General features: G+C 37.9%; 1 protein-coding gene and 1 long non-coding RNA gene across 2 annotated transcripts; one reads left to right on the top strand and one right to left on the bottom strand.

The window, feature by feature from the left end:
- The first annotated feature begins 12,136 nt into the window (after positions 1-12,136).
- LOC141594019 (uncharacterized) lies at positions 12,137-13,444 on the top strand. The gene is made up of 2 exons (XR_012521980.1): positions 12,137-12,452; positions 12,739-13,444. It is a non-coding gene; the product is annotated as an uncharacterized LOC141594019 (long non-coding RNA).
- A 4,901-nt stretch (positions 13,445-18,345) lies between these two features.
- Positions 18,346-19,581, bottom strand: LOC141594489 (F-box/LRR-repeat protein At1g55660-like). The gene has a single exon (XM_074414505.1). The coding sequence runs from the start codon at positions 19,579-19,581 to the stop codon at positions 18,346-18,348; it is 1,236 nt and encodes a 411-aa protein (XP_074270606.1).
- Between the last annotated feature and the right edge of the window lie 4,048 nt (positions 19,582-23,629).

A 23,629-nucleotide genomic window follows, 5' to 3' on the forward strand; every position in this document is an offset into this window, starting at 1 on the left:
TTCTAATCTAATTTCTAATGTAGTAATGTGTAGTTGTCTAAAATGTCTAATGTGTTGTCTCTTTTATAATAGTCTAATAATACCACTAATAATAATAATAATAATAATAATAATAATATTAATAATCCTCACTCATTTGTGTCACACGATGCCAACCAAAAAGCAACACCAACTTCCAAATTTCCTTTTGTCTTCTTCTCAATACCACGTGACTCAGTCACTCAGGAAAAACTCCCACAAAAATTGTACCCGACCGGGTAACATTACACCCGACCGGGCATCAACTTTACCCGACCGGGTATAATTAACTCCTTCGGCCGCACGATTCACCCGGTAGAATCAATTAAATCCCCAACTTGATTTCTTCTTCCTTCTTCCTTAAAGCATCGACTTGCAATTCAACTTGGGTTTCGATGCCGCAATCGAGTCATGGCGACTCGATCTGGGATCATTTCTGGGCTGCTCAATTAAATTGAGATCGGTTCTGGGTTAATGCAGGGAAGAGGAGCACGGGTTGGTGGTTGATATGGTGGCTTGATTGTAGTGGTGATAGTGAACACAAGGCGGAAACGGAGTCGTTGCTCGAGCCATAGCGAATCCATGGTGATTTGATGGTGAGTGAATATTGAAGGGTCATTATGATTGAAGGAGATGGTAGCAATGGAATGAGATGGGACGGTAATGGTGGTGAGTAGTATTTGGTTTAATTGGTGACGGAGGTGAGCTGTGCTTGAATGTGAAAGGTGGAGGATGAAGAATGGTGATGCGAGGTTGATGATGAAGATGCAGGGGACGGGGATGAAGGAGGTGATGGGGTGGAATTTGTGATGTAGCAGGTGGGCTATGTTGTTGAATTGAAAATTGGTGTTTGAAGATGATGAACTCCAATGAAGGACGAGCAACAAAAGGGATTTGTAATTTGGAATAAACAAAAGTAAACTCCAATTCATTACTTTTGCTTTGGACCCTTGTTCATTTGATTACGGTCAAACTTGATCCGTCGTCTTGACTCACTTTATTTAACCCGCTTCTTATCTTCTCGATGGTACCTACACGATAAAATATCGAATCGTAGTACTATTATTCCAAAAAATAATGTAAATTGCATCATATAAAATTAGACGACTAATATTATTTTTAATACTAAAAAGGGTGAATAAGCTCACTCGAGTTATTAATTCGACTAAGTAAAAGATGAAATGTGAGTTAAAAAGCGGTAAAATAAAGTGCTATCAGTGCGTGTGGTGAATTGTGATGAGCAGGGTGGGAAGGAGAGTTGTTTGGAAGTGGGTGCGGAGTCAAAAAAGATAAAATTAAGCAGGGGTGCTTCTATACCTGAGGCGGAGGTTGAGACGACTCAACCCCGCTGGGCATCATGAAAATATTGAGCCTTAACTGCAGGGGGCTGGGCAACCCCGATGCAGTAGGCGGTCTCCGTAATCTTTTACGGAGAGAGGCCCCAGATTTGGTCTTTTTGTGTGAGACCAAACTGAGTGGGAGTGAGTTGCGGAGGATGAGGCTAAGTCTGACTGAGTATGATAGTATGGAAGTAGATAGTGTTGGAAGGTCTGGGGGTTTAGCGTTTTTGTGGCGTAAGGAGGTTAGTTGTAAGTTTCGGTCTGCTTCTGTACACTATATGGATTTTGAGATTGAAGATGCTGCTGGTGTGTGGAGGGTGACGGGTTTTTATGGGTGGCCGATGGTGAGCGATAAGCACTTGTCGTGGGAGTTGCTTCGGATGATTGGGGCTGGTAATGGCGATAGTCCTTGGTTGTGTATAGGGGACTTTAATGAGATACTGTATGGTACAGAGATGAGAGGGGGTGTTCGACCTCAGTGGCAAATGAATAATTTCCGAGATGCCGTTGATGATTGTGGGCTTAGGGATGTCGGATTTGAGGGGTATGAGTTTACTTATGATAATGGTCAGGAGGAGGATGATAATCGGCAGTCTAGGATTGATCGAGCTATGGGAAATGATAAGTGGTTTGATATGTTTCCAAGGGCGAAGCTAGTCCATATGGATAGAGAATGGTCGGATCATGCTCCGATTAAGGTTATATTGCAGCCGCGGTTGGAGAGGGAAGTGAGGGGTGGTAAGCTGTTTCGATTTGAGCAGATATGGGTAGGAGAGGATGGGTGTGAGGATACTATCCGAAAGGCTTGGGGTAATGGGAATGGAGATTTAATTGATACAATCTCTGATTGTGCAAAGCATTTGCATGAGTTGAAGGGTGTTAGTATTGGCAAGATTCTTAGAGATTTGAACTCGAAACGTAGGCGCCTAAAACGCCTGAATGAGAGGTGTAGGTCGAGGAGGGTGCTGGAGGAGAGAAGGAGGCTGGTGAAAGATATTGGTCAGTTGCTGCGGCAAGAGGAGGTCTTTTGGAGGCAGAGATCGAGGGCTTTATGGCTTCGGGAGGGGGATAAAAATACCAATTTTTTCCATCGTAAAGCTGGCCAGCGTAGACAGAAAAATCATATTACCAGACTCCTGGATGATAGTGGTGGTGTTCATGAAGGTACAGAAGCGGTTGCAGCTGTTGCGAAAAATTACTTTGAGGGACTTTTTTCGTCTGATGGTGTGCGGGTGCGGGAGGAGTTTCTGGATGTTGTGGCAGGGCGTGTGACGGATGAGATGAACGGTTTTCTTCGAGCTGAGTACAAGGAGGATGAGGTTATGACAGCTCTCAATCAGATGCATCCTCTTAAATCTCCCGGACTTGACGGTATGAATGCTTTATTTTATCAGACATATTGGCATATTGTTGGTCCGTTAGTAATTCAGACTGTGTTAAATATTCTTCGGGGTCAGCCGTTTCCGCCTGGACTGAATAAGACTCAGATTGTCTTAATACCAAAAAAGAAAGCGCCGGATAAGATTGTTGATTTTCGGCCTATTAGCCTTTGTAATGTGGTATATAAGCTGGTTTCTAAAATTCTTGCTAATAGAATTAAGGGTTTTCTGGGGAGTATTGTGTCTGAAAATCAATCTGCCTTCACTCCAGGGCGGTTAATTTCAGACAATATTTTGGTTGCGTTTGAGCTGTTCCACCAGATGAAGAATAATAGAAGTGGGGATGGTCACATGGCATTGAAGTTGGATATGGCTAAGGCGTATGATAGAGTTGAGTTGTATTTTCTGGAGAAGGTGTTAAGGAGAATGGGATTTGATGATGGGTGGGTCGATAATGTAATGAAGTGTGTCTCGACTGTTACCTTTTCTATTAAGGTGAATGGTACTATTACAGGGGAGTTTGCGACGACTCGTGGGATTCGACAAGGTGATCCAATTTCACCTTATCTTTTTATTTTGTGTGCGGAGGTTTTGTCAGGGCAGTTACGGAAAGCAGCTGAGGATGGCTCTATTAGGGGAATTCGTGTGGCACCAGCTTCACCGACTGTCACGCACTTATTATTTGCAGACGATAGTGTGTTGTTTGTTCGAGCTAAGGAGGTGGAGGCACGGAAGGTTAAAGCTATTCTTACGGCTTATGAGGAAGCGTCAGGGCAGCTTGTGAACTATAATAAGACTACGGTGTCCTTTAGTAAGTGTACCCCGGTTGCACGGCGGGGGCAGATTGCGGGTTGGCTGGGTGTGAGGGCTGTTGATGAGCATGATAAATATTTGGGGCTTCCGACTGTTGTGGGTCACTCTAAGCAGGTGATTAACAGGGTAATTAGGGATAAATTGTGTCGTAAGTTACAAGGTTGGAAAGGTATGCTGTTATCGAAGGCAGGGAAGGATGTTTTGATAAAGGCTGTCGCTCAATCAATTCCGACCTATGCTATGAGTGTCTTCAAGCTTCCTTCTAATTTTTGTGATGAACTTCGGTCCTTAGTTTCTCGGTTTTGGTGGGGCTCGGAAAATGGTAAGAGGAAGATACCATGGATTGCTTGGGCGAAGCTGTGTCAGCCGAAGTGCCAGGGAGGGTTTGGGTTTCGAAACTTTGCTGAATTTAATCTCGCTTTACTTGGTAAGCAGGCATGGAGAATGATCACTGATCGAGAGAGTTTGATGGTTCGAGTTTTGGGAGGAAAGTATTTTCCTAATAGATCGTTTATGAAGGCTGAGCTTGGCACGAACCCAAGTTATACATGGAGGAGTATTTACGAGGCCAAGGACGCGCTTATGGTCGGGGTTAGGAGGCGGGTTTGTAATGGGTTGAGTACTAGAGTATGGTTTGATCCGTGGGTGGCGGGTACGAAGACGAGGATGGTGCTATCACCAATGGGTGCGGCTGATGATGAGTTACTAGCGGCGGAATTATTGGATGTGAGTGGGAAAGCGTGGGATACTTCTAAGGTACGTAAGTTCTTTCATCCGTTTGAACAACAGCGTATTTTAAATACTAGGATTGGCGGGAGTGGGGAGGAGGACGAATGGGTATGGGACTTGGAGAAAGATGGCATTTATTCGGTGAGATCGGCGTATAAGGCATTAATGGGTGATCATGGTGTTGATGAGGTGCCGTCGGATGGAGCGAAGTGTGGTTGGTTGTGGCGAAAGATATGGAGGTCTCGTACCTTACCTCGTGTTAAAATGTTCTTTTGGCAATTCTGTAGTAACGCGCTAGCTACGAAGTGGAATTTAGCAGCCCGAATGAAGCATGGAGATGTCACATGTCCGGTCTGTTCGGCTGATGTAGAGGATTGCTTGCATCTTGCGGGAGGGTGTAGGTATACAGTTGGGGTATGGGAGTGTTTGGGGCTGATGATGAGGCCGATAACGGGGTATGAGGGGGTTAAGAAATGGGTCGAGGATGTGTTGGGGGGTGCTCGATGAGGAGGAGATCGGGGTGTTTATCACGGGTGTCTGGGCAATTTGGGAAATGCGTAATAAGGTGGTCTTTGAAAATCGAGTGGCAAGAGTTGAGGATGTTGTGTTGAGGGTGCGGGGAATGATTGGCGAGCTCGATGGCATGGAGAGGGAAGGGGAGCAGCGGCTGGTGGGAATGCAGGAGAGGACCCGTGAGGCGGTGGCGGTTGGTCGAGGGGTAACGGTGGAGCCAGGGGTTGTGTTTATTACTGTGGATGCGGGTGTTAAGGAAGGTGAAGGAATGGGCTTGGGGGTGCTGTGCAGGGATGCGGATGGGAATTTGTTATGGGGTTGGGAAGGCCGCCGTCGAGAGGAGTTTGAGGCAAGAGTGGCTGAGGCAGAAGCGGTTCTGTGTGCACTTCGGGAAGCTCAACTGATGAAGCATGCAAGGGTCCATGTGGAAAGCGATTGTAAGACTGTCATCGAGGCTCTGAATTGTCGTATTTTAGGGCGTAGTGATTTTCATATTGTTATTAGTAAGATTTTAAAATTGTGTGTAGGTTTTAATTCCGTCTCTTGGTCTTATGTTTGTCGTACTATTAGCCGAGCTGCTCATTTGCTAGCTCATTCTTGTGCTGTGGGTGTGAGTAGGTTCCTCGATGGTACGTCGTTACATCGTTGAAACCGCTAAAACTGATTTATTAATGAGAGTATAATTCTGTTTTAGGATTGTTTAAAAAAAAAAAAAAAGAATAAGGCTTTTAGTCCTTACTACTGCCATTCGTCTCAACTCTCAAAGAGAGTACGAAGTATTCCCTTCATTTTCCTATTTTCACCTCATTTTCTTTATTGCGGTACACCGTAGAATATCCCAAATATTTTTTATATCTATTTGATTGAATTTGTACCATTTATTTATATATTAATTTTCATATGTGAAGCAAAATTAATGGATATTATTTCTAATTTTGAGAAAAAACAGTTTTTTTTTTTTTCAATTATGTTTTTTCTTTTAATTCTCTCTACGGGTATCAAATTGCAAAATTGGTGAAACAAACGCAAGATATAAATTTAACTCATTCTACACCTAGAATGGATTAATTCCATAATATAAACAAGTATTCAAATCAATCTCGTACATGCATAGCAAGTACATGCAAACATTGACTTTCTCGATTAACTAGTCAGTAGTCACTAATGGGTTGACTTTACTCGATTTTCACATTCTAGATTGTTAATTAATTACTCGATAATTTATAATTTATAATTAATAATCCACAAGTTGATCACATTAATTAAATCCGCCATAGTTCACCTTCTTATCTTAGCCTATATAAATGTATGTAGGGTGCTCATACACATAAAATATGGCAATTTTAGTAATATCAATGAGGATATTTACTATTGTAATAATACTATTGTTCCTAGGAAATGTTGGAGAAAATGTAATGGCTCAAACAATTGCAAGAAAGCAACTAAGGTCATTAGGGTGCTTCAAGAATGTAAAAGAAGATATTTTTGGTCGGAAAAGGTTCGGAGGCCGGTCTTGGTTTCAGCCGCGCTGTTATTATCATATTGCAGCACCTAAACACAGTCCACCAACGAGTCAGTCTTATAAAGCACCACCGCCACCTTTTTTTAAATAAAGCTTGTACCAGAGTCCGTACTTTGTAGTGCCAGTTCATGTGTTTTTAAGAACTCTCCCTTGAATGATTTAATAATTTTAATTTTCTACTTCGATAAAAAAAAAAATACAATGATGTAATACTTCGGATGCACTTAAATAGTTATATTTGTATTTTGGATGTATTACTAAATAGTTATCTATTTCATGAATCGATTCATGAAACAATGTTTATACATTCACGGAGGGAAAAAAAAAATTAAAAGAAAGACATAAGTTTTGAATACCATAGAACTTTGTCGAATGTCGAATCACAAGGACATTAATTAATGAAAAAAGGCTTTCGGTTATTCGGTAATCCACGTTTTGCAATAAGCTTCGGAGTGTCAAGCACAGTTCGACTCAAATTTGGGCAATCCTTAACTTCAAATCGTGTAAGAGAGTTGGAGGTGATCTTAATATGCTTCAATTCAGGACAATCCATAAGGAATAAGGTTTTCAGGTGTGGAAATTCCGCGACATTATTAAAGAAATCATCCGTTACATCACAACCATGGAGTAACAAATTAACCAAGCTGTTACAAGAATTAGAAGCAATCTAAGATTGCACTTATTTGTATTACTTTTAATAAGGGTCAAGCATTGAAGAGACATTGCATTAATCTCTAATAGATCAAGATCATATATGTACATAACTTCCACAAATACTATCTTACAACCAGTTGTATATTAGCATTGTACAACCGCCTCAAAGTTGTTGAGTTCTTTACACAAAGTTGTCGAGCTATTTTATAAGTTATTGAGCTAATTTAAAAAGTTATTGAGTTTAATAATTATTTCTCTTAAGCTCAATAATTTGTATTGTAACTCGACAATTTTGTTAGTAAAGCTCGACAACTTTATAACAAAACTCGACAATATTGAAAAGGTTGTACATAAACTACATACAACCAGTTGTATAATCTACTAATTGAATACTTCATTCCTAATACCAATGATAATATTTACAAATTCTTGGTTAAGACGGGCTCAAGTAGTATACTACTTTCCTAATACAATACTAATATACTTTCCTAATACGATATGAGATAATTTGATTATCCTTAACAGGGGTTAGGTTGGTCTTGTCTAAAACCGTCTTACATAAGACTTTAATTAGTGACGTTACGCCGGAGAACAACCGCACGAACTAGGAAGCACGTGTTGTATGGGAGCGATGATACCTTTTGTTAGGCCCTGCTGTGCCCGTGTCCACGACACATAATAGTACGATATTGCTCACGTAGGGTTTTAACCTCCAGGTTAGCCTATATAAATGTATTATTTTCGGCTGAAAAAAACTGAATTGAACTGGACTGCACTGAAATAAGAGTTAATTTGTAAAGAGATGAGTTGAACTGAATGAAACATAACTGAATTAAAGAGGGTTAAACTAGATTGAAATAACCTGAAATTTTATGTTCAAAAGAACAAGGTCTTATTGCGTTACTACCGCCATTCCATTCAACGAGTACAAAGTACTTTTTAATATTATTAAATTAAATCTTAAAAAATAGGGCTTTTAATAGTTACTACCGCCATTCGTCTCAGCTCTCAACTTTAACCCGATTAAATTAAATTTAAATTTTATAACCAAAATATAAAAGTATATTCAGATCAATCTGGTACATGGCAAGTACATGCAAACATTGACTTTCTCGATTAACTAGTCAGCAATGGGTTGACTTTACTCGATTTCCACATTCCAGATTGTTAATTAATTACTCCATAACTAGTATATCTCGCGCAAATGCGCGGTTTTCTAGATAGACATATTAGATAAATTAACAATTAGTAATAGCATTAACTTCAATTGAAATTTAATTATAAAATTTACTATTAATAATGTTTAGTATTAAGAGGTAGAAAATAGAAGGTTCGACAATTTTAATACTTGTCGCTTTTTATCAAAAATAACATTTTATATAACTTTTTTTCATAATAATCTATATATATTTAAATTTCGTTTATCAAAATTTTATATTTTTGATGGTATTCGCAGTCAAAATTTGTGAAGTTGGACTCCCAAAAAGAGAATGTAACATTTGGTTTGGAATTTGAATGTGGGGACTGGGGAAGTAAATGAAATTAAATAGTATGGCCCAATTTTAGATATTACATCATGCAGCCCAATTATAAAGTAATTTTCATTTAAGCGGAAAAATATTGGTGATCTCTTATTATTTTAGTATAGCGGGATTTATATATAATCCACAAGTTGATCACATTAATTTAATCCACCATGGTTCCCTTCTTAGCCTATATAAATGTATGTAGGCTGATGATCATATGGTAATTCATTAAACCCAAAACAACACTATATATTGTTCACATAGACATATAATCGTGGCGAACCTAGAAATTATATTTTGAGATAGCGAATTTTTCTCATATTATATTATTATTTTACATTTATGTTAAGTATATTTAAGAATTTTAGTGTAGCAAAATTCGATAATTCCCTATTTACTAAATGAATAGGCATCCTCACAAATTTTCTCTCCAAAAAGAATCTTTCTAAAAAAGGTAGCTAATAACAAGTATGTATACATTAACTAAGTAAGGTAAATAATTATAATAATTTATTTCATTAACTTATTATCTTTTCATTAAAATTAATCTTTTCATCAAATTATATTTTTTTTACTAAACTCTAATCTTTTAATTAAATATTTTAATAAAAAAATTGTATCAAACTATGATTTATTAAATATTTTACTGATTCTATTATTTGAGAACGACTTGAGTCATACTATGTACAAAACAAAATTATAAGCCGTTGAGAGGTCCCAGGTTCGACTACCAGCTGGGGCGATGATCACTTGGCCACTGCAGCTCCCGAAGGGGGTGGCTTACATGATCCATGTGGTGGTGCGGGAATGCATGGGCCCGGGGGACTCAACCCCCTCGTCATAAAAAAAATAAATAAAAAAATTATAAGCCGTTTTAATTACTTTCGAGCAAAAACTTGAGAAAACTTATAAATTAGAATCTTTGCTACTAATTAGTTTCCCCGGATATAATATGGCAATTTTAGGAATATCAATGAGGATATTTACACTAGTAATACTATTGTTCCTAGGAAATGTTGGAGAAAATTTAATGGCTCAAACAATTGCAAGAAAGCAACTAAGGTCGTTAGGGTGTTTCAGTTGGACGAGTAAAATTAAGTAAAAGAACATGTAAGCATTGATATCCTATCTCCATTTTCCAGCTAGTGCTTTGATGAATCGATTAGGAGGGATCGATTCATGACACAATGTTTTTACATTCACGTAGAAAAAAAAAATTAAAAGAAAGACATATATAAGTTTTGAATACCATAGAACTTTGTCGAAGGTCGCATCACAAGGAGATTATTTAATCATCGTTTTGCAATAAACTTGGGAGTGTCAAGCTCAGTTGGACTCAAATTTGGGCAATCCTTAACTTGAAAACTTGTAAGAGAGTTGGAGATGATCTTAATATGCTTCAATGCAGGACAATCTATAAGGGTCAAGCATTGAAGAGACATTGCATTAATCTCTAATAGATCAAGATCACGCATCTGCATAACTTCGACCTCTTTTAATTTCGAAACCCTTGGAATTCGGATCACCTTAAACCTCTTGCATAATGAAAATTTGAGCTTTTCCAAAGCTGGACATTTAGCAAGCAGGGTCTCCAGCATATTCTTGTCTACATTGAACATTATGAGAGATAAGTGTTTCAAATTGGGGAGATCAATTGGTAGGTCGACTTTTTTTCCCCTAGCCAAGTAACATCGTTTTAACACCAGCTTGGTTAAAGTTTTCGATTCTAAGATAGGAAGACAATTTTGCAAAGCACGGTATGAATCCTTAGGATAGTGAGGCCGCCCAAAGTTGTCGATATGATAATCAAGCTCGGTAACATTGTGTTTGGCAAGTGAAAGACATCGGGATACAATATCAGCACCGTAATCACGCATCTTGGAGTTGAAAAGTATCGGTACAAAAAGCGACATCTTTTTCAAAACCCCTAAACATTGGTTCTTTTCAATGTATACTTGCATAAATTCATCTAGCATTTGCAAATACGCAACATCTGAATCACAATCATAATCAGAATCAGAATCGGAATCAGAATCAGAAACAGAAAACCAATAATCAATATCAGAATCATCAACCGTGTCATCAACTGTCGATCCAAAATCGTCTCCTACTTTCTTCTCCTTCCCCTCGTCGTGTAAAATAGAATGAAGGTGTCGCTTTTTGGGGTGATTAGCAGGAAGACGGCAAAAAAAACAGGTAAATTTACAATAAAAGTGATACCCAAAATCAAGAAAAGGAAGGGAGACCCAAGTGTACCTCCAAACAGAAGACAAAGAGCTTGTACGAATCGTGTCTTTCATACAAAGGGATGATAATATTTGTTCCTTTATTTCATCTGGCAACTCTGATATTCTGTCTCTTTTTACTTCTTTCTTCATCTTCTTCATAATAAATTGTGGCGACGGAGGATGGTGATGGCTTGAGCGCGAAGTTAGGGTATAGCGAGGTAGATTGTGAGGAAAATTGGCGCGCAACAGAGTTGGCAGGGTAACAGAGTTGTATGTTTGTAAGAACTGATGTTGCTTAAAATCGTCTTAACTTCGAAGTTTTTATAATCTTTCTTTTATTTTCACAGTTGTTTTTTAGGAAAAATTGCTTATAAAATAATTCCAAATTTGATTTGACTAGTCGGATTTAATTATAAATCCCCTATATAGTAAATGAATAGGAAAAACTCAAAGTTTTCCCGCCCAAAATATTTCCCCTATTTTGATTATTTTCTTTCCTATTTTAATATTGATAAAAATTTTGTTCTCAGTTAGATGAGTTGTAGCTAAAAATATGATATTAAAAAAGTTATGAAAAAATATCACTAAATCTGTATAAAAATTTTTTTCATTAAAATACACATTTTATGTTATGAGTATTACTTAAATTATTTTTTTTTCTCTCAAATCAAAATACAATGATGAAAAACGTTAAAAAATAATGAATTTTCAATTTGCACTCTATAAATATATTATACTAAAAGGTAAAATTCTATAAACATAGTTCATACATTGCACGAGGCCTATACTAGTTATAAATTATAAATATAAATAAATTCAAGTTGAAAGTTTCCTAAACTTCCAATTTTACTTCTACCTTTTATTTGATACATTTAATTAAAGGGTTATGATAAATATAATGAACTAAAAAAAGAAATAAATACTTAATACATGCATTAATTACATAAATTCATGTGTAATTTGGGGCGGTGTGAACTTTTTCTTTATTTGATAAGGTGGAGGTCGCGGTGGTGGCGGGGGTGGTGCCTCTGGTGGTGGTTTATAAGACTGATACATCTCTCCACCGGGTTTTGGTGGCAAGACACAATAACAACCCGGCTGCAACCAAGGCCGGCCACCTAACCTCATCGGACCAACATAATCTTTGTGTACATACTTAGAGCACCACAATGAGCTTAGATGGTTTCTCGCAATTGTTTGAGGTAATATTACATTTTCTCCAACATTTCCCAGAAACAATAATATTACAAGAGTATATATCTTCATTGAATCGCCTAAAAAATGCGAAAGTATGGTGTCGCTTTAGATTTACGTAATTGCTAAATCCTACACATTATTTTACTACATCCAACACATTTTGTCACTTTTTTCCACCACTACCCTTCTTCTTATAATTATTTTTTCTTCCCCTACCAAAATCCAACCAATTTGTTAATATGATTATCGATCTTGATTAGCGCATATCACAGATCTTTCAGATCTCCAATTGTTTACGCAAATCCTCACATTTCTAACAAAAAATGACCTGTGTAAGATTTCCACAAATCCTCACATTCTTGTTAACAATTGATCACAAGTGATTTTTCCCAGCCATGGACACATTAATTCAAAAAATTTAGATGAGATAATGAAGAACATAATTGGTGTATAACTTGGAATGGATCGTGTGACATTGTAGCGTGAAAATCGAGCACATCAAAACAACGGAGCAAGAGGAGCCGAACAAGGAGGTTCGTTGTCAATTTGAAAAGAATAATACACATATCTTTTGTATATTATCATAATATAGTAAATATTGTAATATAGGTATGTAATTATTTGGTAAGATTATCTTAGGATAGGTTACCTAAGTTGCAAGGTAGGGTTTACTTTGTATATATGCTTGTGCTTTTCTACGATTGAATGCAAGGAAACAACCTTCTTCATATTGTCTTCTGCTCTTCATATTCTTTCATGGTATCGTGAGCCTTCATATCGATCCAACTTCATCGAATTTTTTTTCAATCAACATGCCAGGAGAAGGTAGCAAAAACGCACAAAAATTTAATGAAAAACAAACAATACCCATGACTTCACCACTTTATCTTCATCCTTCAGACAATCCCAATCTAATGCTCACAACAACCGTTTTCAACGGCGATAATTATGATTTATGGGCGGATGCCGTCAAGAACGGCCTTGATGCGAAGAACAAGTTGGGGTTCGTTGAAGGAAAGGTCGGAAAACCAGAAGATGTCGAGGGAACTGACAGTATTGAATCGGTGGCATGGCGTCAATGTAATGCTATGTTAAAGTCGTGGTTAAGGAATGTAATTGATCCCAAGCTACATGCTAGCATCTCGTTTTCACTAACGGTCGCTGAAATTTGGGAAGAATTAAAGGATCGATTCTCGGAAGGAAATGCACCGAGAGTCCATCAATTAAAGGGAGAACTCAGTGAGTGTAAACAGGGTAGACAAACCGTGGTTGAATACTACACTCGCTTGAAGACGATATGGGATGAGCTCGCAAATTACAGCCGGGTTCCTAAGTGTACCTGCGGAGCTGCATCGATGTTGGCCAAAGAACGAGAGGAGGAGAAAGTTCATCAATTTTTGATGGGACTAGACACGGTGTTGTACGGTAATATACGCACCAATCTTTTAATGGAAGACCCGATTACATCGCTTAGCAGGGCTTATTCACTCGTGCTCAGAGAAGAGAGACACACGACAATGACAAAGATAAAGGAAGAAAAAAATGAGGTTGCAATGGCAGTAAAGACATATGGAACAGGAAGAGGCAGAGGCGGCTACTCAAGACAGGAGACGGATGAAGAAGAACCACCGCAATGTAATTATTGCAAAAAATATTATCATACTGATGAAAACTGTTATGAAAAGCATGGGTATGAGGTTATTAAGGCTCGAGGCCGAGGGCGAGGCCGTCGAGGAGCAGGGAACGGTCGAGGTAGCTATGGCCGAGGAGGAGGACGTCAGGGAGGACGTAGTCAGTCGAATGGGTTTCAAGCAAATGCTGTGGGAAGTGCGTCGCATTTCAAGGAAGGTGAAGGGCAGAAACAAAACACCAATATTCCCTTTACTGAAGATGAAGTGGAACGTATTCGAAGCCTCCTGATGACGAGCCCGGAAGGTAGTGACAAAAATTCAGGTATGAAATTTACAGTACATAACAATTGGATGATTGACAGCGGAGCATCGCACCACATGACGGGAAGGCGTGAATGTCTTCGAAATATTCGAACAGAAGGAAAATCACTTGTTGGACTGCCCGACGGTAGAACCGTTGAAGCACAGGAACACGGTGAAGCTGTTTTGGGCACGAATTTTGTGCTAAAGGATGTCCTTTATGTTCCTTCATTGACATGTGACTTAATTTCTGTTGAGCAATTGATACGGGAAAACAATTGTGTAATAACATTTCATCCTGACTATTGTATTATGCAGGACCGGTCTATGAGGACGGAGATTGGACGGGGTGAGCAGCGTGATGGGGTTTATTACTTCAAGCCGAGCAAAGAAGAATTGGTAGCAAAGGCGTCTTTCTCGAAGGACACCCAATTGTGGCATCGAAGACTTGGACACCCATCAAGTAGAGTCCTTTCTCATTTTTCGTCTTTAGTTGGTACTCATTTATCTTGGAACAATAGTCAAATTTGTGACCCGTGTTGTCGGGCCAATCAAACTCGTTCGCCTTTTCAGCTTAATAATAAAAGATGTGGTGTCTTGTTTGGTTTAATTCATTGTGATATTTGGGGAAAATACAGTACTCCTAGTCTATCACGTTCACATTATTTTTTGACTATAGTAGACGATCACAGTAGAGGCGTGTGGGTATATCTAATGAAAGAAAAAAGTGAAGGTTGTGATTTGTTAAAAAAAATTTGTCAAATGGTTAAAACACAATTTGACAAGAGAGTTAAAATTGTGCAAAGTGATAATGGAACGGAGTTTTTATCTGGCCCCATGAAGTATTATTATGAAGAAAATGGAATTGTTTTCCAGACTAGTAACACAGATACACCACAACAAAATGGACGAGCGGAGAGGAAGCATCGTCACATATTAGAAAAGGCAAGAGCGATACGATTTCAAGCTGACTTACCTATCTATTTTTGGGGGGAGTGTATACTTACCGCATCTTACCTTATCAATAGGACTCCCACACCATTATTACAAAATCGGACACCATATGAATTGTTATACAATGAGAAACCAAATTTGGAGGGAATTCGAGTATTTGGGAGCCTTTGTTATGTACATAACAAGGACAAACCACGAGATAAATTCGGGGAAAGAGGAAAGCGATGTGTGTTCGTAGGATACCCTCATAGCAAAAAGGGGTGGAAAGTTTATGACTTAAAGGCAAAGAAATTATTTGTGTCTCGGGATGTAACCTTTTTCGAACACGTATTTCCTTTCTCGCTGTCACAAATGAATTTACAGCGTGAATCCAATTCAGCACCAATTCAAGATAACATTGGTGATATGGAGCCGTATGTGGATACGGGTGCAAGTGTAGAACATGCCCTAGAAGTAAGGGGGAGTGATGAAGAAATGGTGGATGCACAATGTCAGGGGGATAACGTAATAGGTGAAGAGGAGGAAAGGACAAATAAAGGAGACATGAGCACTGGTCAGACAGGAGAGGAGCGACTTGGCAGGGGAGCAAGAGAGCGATTTGAACCGGCATGGAAAAAGGATTACATATGCAAGTCGACTAAGGTAATAAACCCCGTCCATGATGCTCACCACGGCCAAGCAAAGTCCACGAAACCAGGTACTCGTTATCCCTTAGTCAATTATGCTATTACGAATTGTTTTTCTAGTTCTCACATGGCATTTCTAACAAAAATTGACGAAATTCGAGAACCGAGTCACTATTTTGAAGCGGCCAAAGACTCAAGATGGACAGAGGCCATGAGGAGAGAAATAGATGCCTTGGAAAAGAATAGGACATGGGAACTCGTGTCATTACCCAAAGGGAAGAAACCCATTGGATGTAAATGGGTGTACAAGGTTAAGTACAAAGCAGACGGAACCATAGAGCGATATAAGGCAAGGCTTGTAGCTCAAGGGTTCACACAAATTGAAGGAATTGATTATCATGAGACATATGCGCCAGTTGCAAAAATGACCAGTGTGCGATGCATGTTAGCTGTAGCCGTGGCAAAGAATTGGACAATTGAGCAATTGGATGTGAATAATGCTTTTCTACATGGAGAATTAGATGAGGAAGTATATATGAAAATACCTCAAGGTTTCGAAAAGAGAGGTGAGAATAAAGTATGCAAGCTGTTAAAATCAATATATGGGTTGAAACAAGCTTCCCGAAATTGGTTTGCGAAATTGACGGACTCATTAAAGAGGTATGGTTTTGTCCAATCTTTAGCCGATTATTCATTATTCACATACAATAAAAATGGAATTTTTATCGGAGTATTAGTGTATGTAGACGATATGATAATCGTTGGGAATGATGAAGAGGCGTGCAAAAGGTTCAAAATATTTCTTGATAAGAGCTTTGGTATTAAAGATTTGGGACTATTTGAAGTATTTTTGGGAATAGAGGTAGCACATAGCTCAAAGGGATTGTTTTTGAACCAGAGAAAATATGCATTAGGCATTATCGAAGAAGCCGGCATGACAAATGCGAAGCCGACCCATACTCCAATTCAGCAGCACCATCGTTTGGCACTGGCTACTGGTTATGTTCTAAGGGATGCCATGAAGTATAGGAGACTCGTCGGGAGGTTAGTTTACCTCACAATTACCCGGCCTGACCTTGTTTACGCTGTGCATTTGTTGTTACAATTTGTCCATGAGCCACGAAAAGAGCATTGGGACGCGGCTTTGCGGGTTGTTCGATATGTTAAGATGAATCCAAATAAAGGAATCATTATGAAGAAGGATTCGGATTTACATTTACGAGGTTATTGCGATTCAGATTATGCAAGTTGTCCGATAACTAGACGGTCCTTGAGTGGTTATTTCGTGTCACTAGGAAATGCACCAATATCTTGGAGAGCTAAGAAGCAAGTCACTGTAGCTAAGTCGACGGCGGAAGCCGAATATCGTGCCATGGCAGGTGCAACGAGTGAACTCATTTGGCTTAAGGCTTTTCTCGCATCTTTAGGGGTCTTCCATTCAAGGCCAATGACCTTATATTGTGATAATCAGGCGGCAATTCATATTGCGAAGAATCCCGTCTTTCATGATCGCACAAAACATATTGAGATAGACTGTCATTTTATTCGAGAACATTTGGTGAAAGGCACAATACATACGTTACACATTAGAAGCAAGGAACAAATTGCAGATTTATTTACGAAGGCTTTGGGTGGTGAAGCGTATGATCATTTATAGTACAAGTTGGGACTTGGCTTACCAAGTGCTCCAACTTGAGGGGGAGTGAAAAGAATAATACACATATCTTTTGCATATTATCATAATATAGTAAATATTGTAATATAGGTATGTAATTATTTGGTAAGATTATCTTAGGATAGGTTACCTAAGTTGCAAGGTAGGGTTTACTTTGTATATATGCTTGTGCTTTTCTACGATTGAATGCAAGGAAACAACCTTCTTCATATTGTCTTCTGCTCTTCATATTCTTTCACAATTGACTGGTTGCGTTGGGGGTGGTTATTGGAGGAGCGGCTAGTATGGTGAGGTGGTTGGAGGGGCGGCTGGTTGAGGTGGTTAGAGGGGAGGCGGGTGGGTGTAATCAATTGTTCTCTCTTTTCTCTCTTTTAGGGTTCTTTGTTTGTGAGAAATGAGAGGGATAAACTTGGAATAAGGCAAAAAAATGTGCGGGATTCAGTAAAATTGTGTGCGGGATTTAGCAAGTCCCGATTTAATGTATAATATGAGCACTCTTCATACATTTATATAGGCCAACTAATGTAGTTCATTCATTAACAGATGAAGTCAAGAAAATTGAGTAAAGTCGTTGTTTTTCCTCGTCCTTGTCATTTATCTGAGATAGAGTGACGAATCGCCAGAGACAGGTCGTGAAAGACGACCCCATTTCCGGCGATCGGCAGGAGGAGAAGGGGGATAGTGGGAGGAAAGAGGGATAATGGTAACTAGCTTAGTTGGTAAAGTAATGAACAGTAGTCCTTCTAAACCCTAGCACCATCAAAATCGTTCTTATAACTCCCTTTACACCAAATTGCCTATTTGCGTAGTCAATCAAAGGTCCGGGATATACTTCTGGATTCAAAGTAACCAGATCTAAACCCAACGAAAACCTATTTCGTCAAAACACATTTATCGAACATTCAAACCCACTCGATAACTACACATTAACACACTCGAGAAAAACTCCAAATATATAAAATAATCTGTTTTCTACTTCAAAAAAAAACTAGAAATATTTCTAATATAAAAACATAAACAAACAACCGAGCACCCATAAATTAAATGGAATAAGTAAAAAAAATGACACGGACGGAGGGTGTAATTGACGATTACCACCTTCTAATGAGACTATAAAGAAAAATGGACAGTTCAACAATAGAAAAAAGTCAGGAAAGTTTATGTAAATTGTAAAGTGAACAAATATGTAAACCTTCATCCTTCGACGGAAACTTATTACTTATGCGACAATTTCTCAGAATCAGACACATTCATATTGGAATAAGGAAGCTGTTGTAGAAGCGACTGTCGAGTTTCTGAATAAGGCTGTGTCGAACCCAGCTAGACTCAAATTTGGGCACTCCTCAATTTTCAAACTTGTAAGAGAGTTGCCGGTGATCTTAATATGCTTCAATTTAGGACAATCTATAAGGGATACGGTTTCCAAGTGTGGAAATTCCGCGACATTATTAAAGAAATCATCCGTTACATCACAGCCATGGAGGACCAAATTAACAAAGCTTTTACAAGAATTAGAATCCATCTTAAGTTTCCACTTATTTGTATAATCGTTAATAAGGACCAAGCATTGAAGAGACATTGCATTAATCTCTAATCGATCAAAATCACGTAGCTGATCAACTTCGAGCTCTTTTAATTTCGAAAGCATTGGAATTCGGAGCACCTTAAACCCCTCGCAGTAGAAAAATACGAGCTTTTCCAAAGCTGGACATTTAGCAAGCAGGGTCTCCAGCATATTCTCGTCTACATTGAAATTTGTTAGACGTAAGTGTTTCAAATTGGGAAGATCAATTGGTATGTCGACGTTTTTTTCTATATCCAAGTAACATCCAGATAACTCCAGCTTGATTAAAGTTTTCGAATCTAAAATATGAAGACAATTTTGCAAAGCATAATATGAATCCTTAGGGCGGTAACACTCCCCAAAGTTGTTGATCCAATAATCAAGCTCGGTAACATTGTGTTTGACAAGCGAAAGACATCGGGATACAACAAGAGCACCATAATCACGCATCTTAGAGTCGTAAAGCATAGGTACATAAAGGGATATCTTTTTCAAAACCCGCGAAGATGGGTTCTTTTTAATGTATATTTGCAAAAGTTCATCCATCATTTGCAAATATCCAACTTCTTGATGATCATTTTTCCAAGCATACGAATCAGTATACTTATAATAATCAGTGTTATCGATTGATGATTCAGAATCGTCTTCTTCCTCCTCCGCCTTGTGAAAAATAGAACAATAAAGGTGTCGCTTTTTGGGATGACTAATAGGAAGAGTCTTAAAATAAGAGGTAAATTGCTCAAAAACGTCAAACCCAAAATCAAGAAAAGGAAGGGAGACCCAAGTGTACCTCCAAACAGAAGACAAAGAGCTTGTACGAATCGCGTCTTTCATACAAAGGGATGATAATATTTGTTCCTTTATTTCTTTTGGCATCTCGGATATTCTGTCCCTTTTTGCTTCTTCTTCCATCTTGCTAGAATACAAATATCTAAGGGGGTATTTGATTCACCAATTTTAGGGGTTTGGAATGAGTTAAACTCATACCCTGAAATTTTGATGATTTTCGTGATTAGATGTGCTTTAGGGTTAGGGTTTTGTTTTTGTGTGAGATCCCGATACCATGTTAAAAACGTATCAGGGAAAGGTTTGATTTTATTAATGAGCCAAAGGTGACTTATATAATTACAAAGGCATAGTGTAAATACAATCAATATCGCAACCGAATATATAATATAAATAGATAATATCCTCCTAATATCTTTTTATCAAATTATATTAATAAAAATAATATAAAATTATAAATTATTAAATCTTTTATTGATGGTATTATTAGATAATTAACCTATATCCATATAAAAAAAAACTCTAAATCGTTGTTATTAGTTTCATGATAAAAAGATTTGAGAAAAATTTATAAATTGAAATCATAAGCTTTGTTGTATAAAAATATTTTCATTAAAATACATTTCGACTCATTACTCAGTTTTTTTGATTAATTTTCAGTTCCAACTTTTTTTTTTGTCAAAACGAAAAAAATGTGAACAATTATGAGCTACCTATTTTATACAAGATTTTATAAATATAAAAAACTCTATATACCGTGCATGTATTGCACGAGATCTAAACTAGTAGTAATACTAATGCAATGATACATGTATAAAAAAATCAAAATATCTCATTAGTGTATGTTTATAAATTAAAAATTAGTAGTAGTATCTCTTATTTATGGTATACAATTATTATGATATATTGTGAGAAGTGAGGACCAATCATATTATCACAGAACAATTTCAATTGAGCGGGAAAATTTTGGAGAACTTTGATTCTCTTAGTAATAGGGGAATTACTGATTAGTAGTAGGTGGAGACAATAGTCACCCAACCCCTTCCTCCAACAACTTGCATTTTTTGCAACCAAACTGATTAGTAGTAGGGGGATTCTGACTTACCTTAGTTGTTCTTGGTTCCTAACCTACACAGTTTACATATATCACTTACTTAGCTTGAACCTTTGGGCCCCAAACAAACGGGGGCCTGTGCAACCGCACGGGTTGCACATGTTCAGGGTCGGCCCTGATCACACTTCAAAGGATATAAATGGCAATAATAAACAATAAAGTGTACGTTTATGTGTCATTATTAAAAGTGATGGACACAAGATGAGACACGAAATGAGACAGGGGATCTCTATTGCATATTTGGTTCAATGCCCCCTCACATTATTCGTTCTGGTTTGTTATACGTTCTCCGAAAGTTATCTATTTCCATTCTGGCTACACTCCATATATACTGTTATGTGTCTTTGTCATCCAAATTTATCCTTTTTTTTTTTAATCTTTGTTTCAAAAACAATAAATAACTATTGGCCGAAACGGAAGGAGTAATATTCAACAACATCATGGACAAAGTAGAATAAGCCACAAGTACAAGGTGTCTAAATAATTCATTTTTTTTAATCTTTTTTTTTAATCTTTGTTAGGCTCTTTTGTGCCGGTGTCCACGACATATAATAGTACAATATTGTCCCCGTAGGGTTAACCTCCGGATTAGCCTATATAAATGTATTATTTTTGGCTGAATTGAACTAGACTGCACTGAAATAAGAGTTAATTTGTAAAGAGATGAAGTGAATTGAATGAAGCATAACTGAATTAAATAGGGTTGAATTGGATTGAAATTACCTGAAATTTTATGTTCAAAAGAACAAGACTTTAGTGTGTTACTACCGCCATTTGTTTCAATAACATTCAAAGAGAGAACGGCGTACTTTTTAACATGATTAAATTAAATCTAAAAGAATAAGGCTTTTTAGTCCTTACAACTGCATTCGTCTCAACTCTCAAAGAGAGTACGAAATATTCCCTCCATTTTCCTATTTTCACCTCATTTGCTTCATTGTGGTCTCCAAGAAGCCACTTTGACCGTATTTTTCGATGTCTATATGTTAATTTTTTTTTCTTGAAATTTTTTTTCGTAAAAGATGTTTTGATATTAATTGTTAATGTTTTAGTTTTATAAATAAATATTTTTTAATCTCGAACTTATTGACGGTCAAAGATCGGAAACTTTGACTTGCAAAAAGCAAATGGGTTGAAAATATGAAAATAAAGGGAGTACTTTTTAACACGATTAAATTAAATTTAAATTTAAATTTAAATTTCACAACCAAAATATACAAGTATTCAAATCAATCCCCTACCTGCATAGCAAGTAGGGCAGTGTACGGATCGGGTATCCGATCCAAAATGCTAGTTCGGATCAGATATCTCTATTAAAAATCCTGAAATTAGATATCCAATATCCAAACCAAATGTTTCGGATATTCAATGTTCGGGTATCCAAAATAATCGGATCGGATGCAGATATCTAAATTCATCCATTTTTCTTTTTTTTAATCTTTGTTTTAAAACCAATAAATAACTATTGGTCGAGAGGGAAGGGGTAATATTCAACAACATCATGGACAAAGTAGAATAAGCCACACAAGTACAAGGTGTCTAAATAATTCATTGTCACGAGTACAACTATGTTAAAGAACATGTAAGCATTGATATCCTATCGCCATTTCCCAACCAGTGCTTTGATGAATCGACTAGAAGGGATCGATTCATGAAACAATGTTTATACATTCATGGAAAAAAAAAATTAAGAGAAAGACATAAGTTTGGAATGCCATAGAACTTTGTCAAAGCTCGAATCACAAGGACATACATTTATAGAAAAGAGGGGTGAGGTATCCCTTGTTTTGCAATTCCGCGACAACAGCTTCGGAGTATCAGGCTCAGTCCGACTCAAATTTGGGCAGTCCTTAACATTGAATCTTGTAAGAGAGTTGGAGGTGATCTTGATAAGAGAGATAAGAGAGAATAGGGTTTATTATTGAGTTTGTAATCGTATGTCTTTCATTCATGAATCAGCCAAATATATAAGCTTACAAGATAACTAATCCCATAAATCAAGGGATTACAATAACAATAATAGTCAACAATATCTCGTAAACAAGGCATATAATATCGTATAATATCAAGTCGATATTATATGCCCAATACCCCCCCTCAAACTGGAGCGTGTGGATTCATGACGCCCAGTTTGCGGAGTAGTAAATGAAACTGAACGGACCCTAACGCCTTGGTAAAGATATCAGCGATTTGGGCCTCGGACTCCACGTGAGACGTAGTAATCAAGCCTTCGGAAATAGCGTCCCTAATAAAGTGACAATCGACCTCGATATGCTTAGTCCGTTCATGGAAGACGGGATTCTGAGCAATATGAAGGGCAGACTGACTGTCACAAAATAGTGACATAGGACGAGAAAGGGAAATACCCAAGCTAGACAAAAGACCCTTTAGCCATTTAAGTTCACACAAGACGGCGGCCATAGAGCGATACTCAGCTTCGGCAGAAGAAAGGGACACGGTATGTTGCTTCTTGGCCTTCCAAGACACAGGAGAGTTTCCAATGAAAACAGCCCAGCCGGAAATTGAGCGACGAGTTAAGGGACACCCGGAGTAATCAGAGTCACACCAACCTGAAACGTGTAATTCACTATCTTTGCGCAACAAAACACCTTGACCCGGATTGCTCTTCAAATAACGAATAACTCGAAGAGCCGCATCCATGTGGTCTTTACGGGGCTGATGGAGAAACTGAGATAAAATATGAACGGCATAAGTGAGGTCAGGACGGGTGACAGCAAGATAAACAAGCTTTCCAACAAGACGACGGTAGGACTCTACATCCTCGACGAAGGCACCATTAGCTAACCCCAACGTATGATGTTGTTCAATTGGGGTAGCAGCCGGTTTAGCGCCGAGTAACCCAGCCTCCGAAATAATATCAAGAGTGTATTTTCGTTGACTAAGAAAAATACCGTCGGAATTTCGCGCAACCTCAATACCTAAGAAATACTTCAAATGTCCCAGATCTTTCATATGAAAGCAATTACTCAGATAAGTTTTAAATTGAATAATAGCGGAATGATCATTGCCGGAAATAACAAGATCATCAACATAAACAAG

Source organism: Silene latifolia, chromosome 8 (assembly GCF_048544455.1).
Source record: "Silene latifolia isolate original U9 population chromosome 8, ASM4854445v1, whole genome shotgun sequence".
Taxonomy (NCBI): Eukaryota; Viridiplantae; Streptophyta; class Magnoliopsida; order Caryophyllales; family Caryophyllaceae; genus Silene; species Silene latifolia.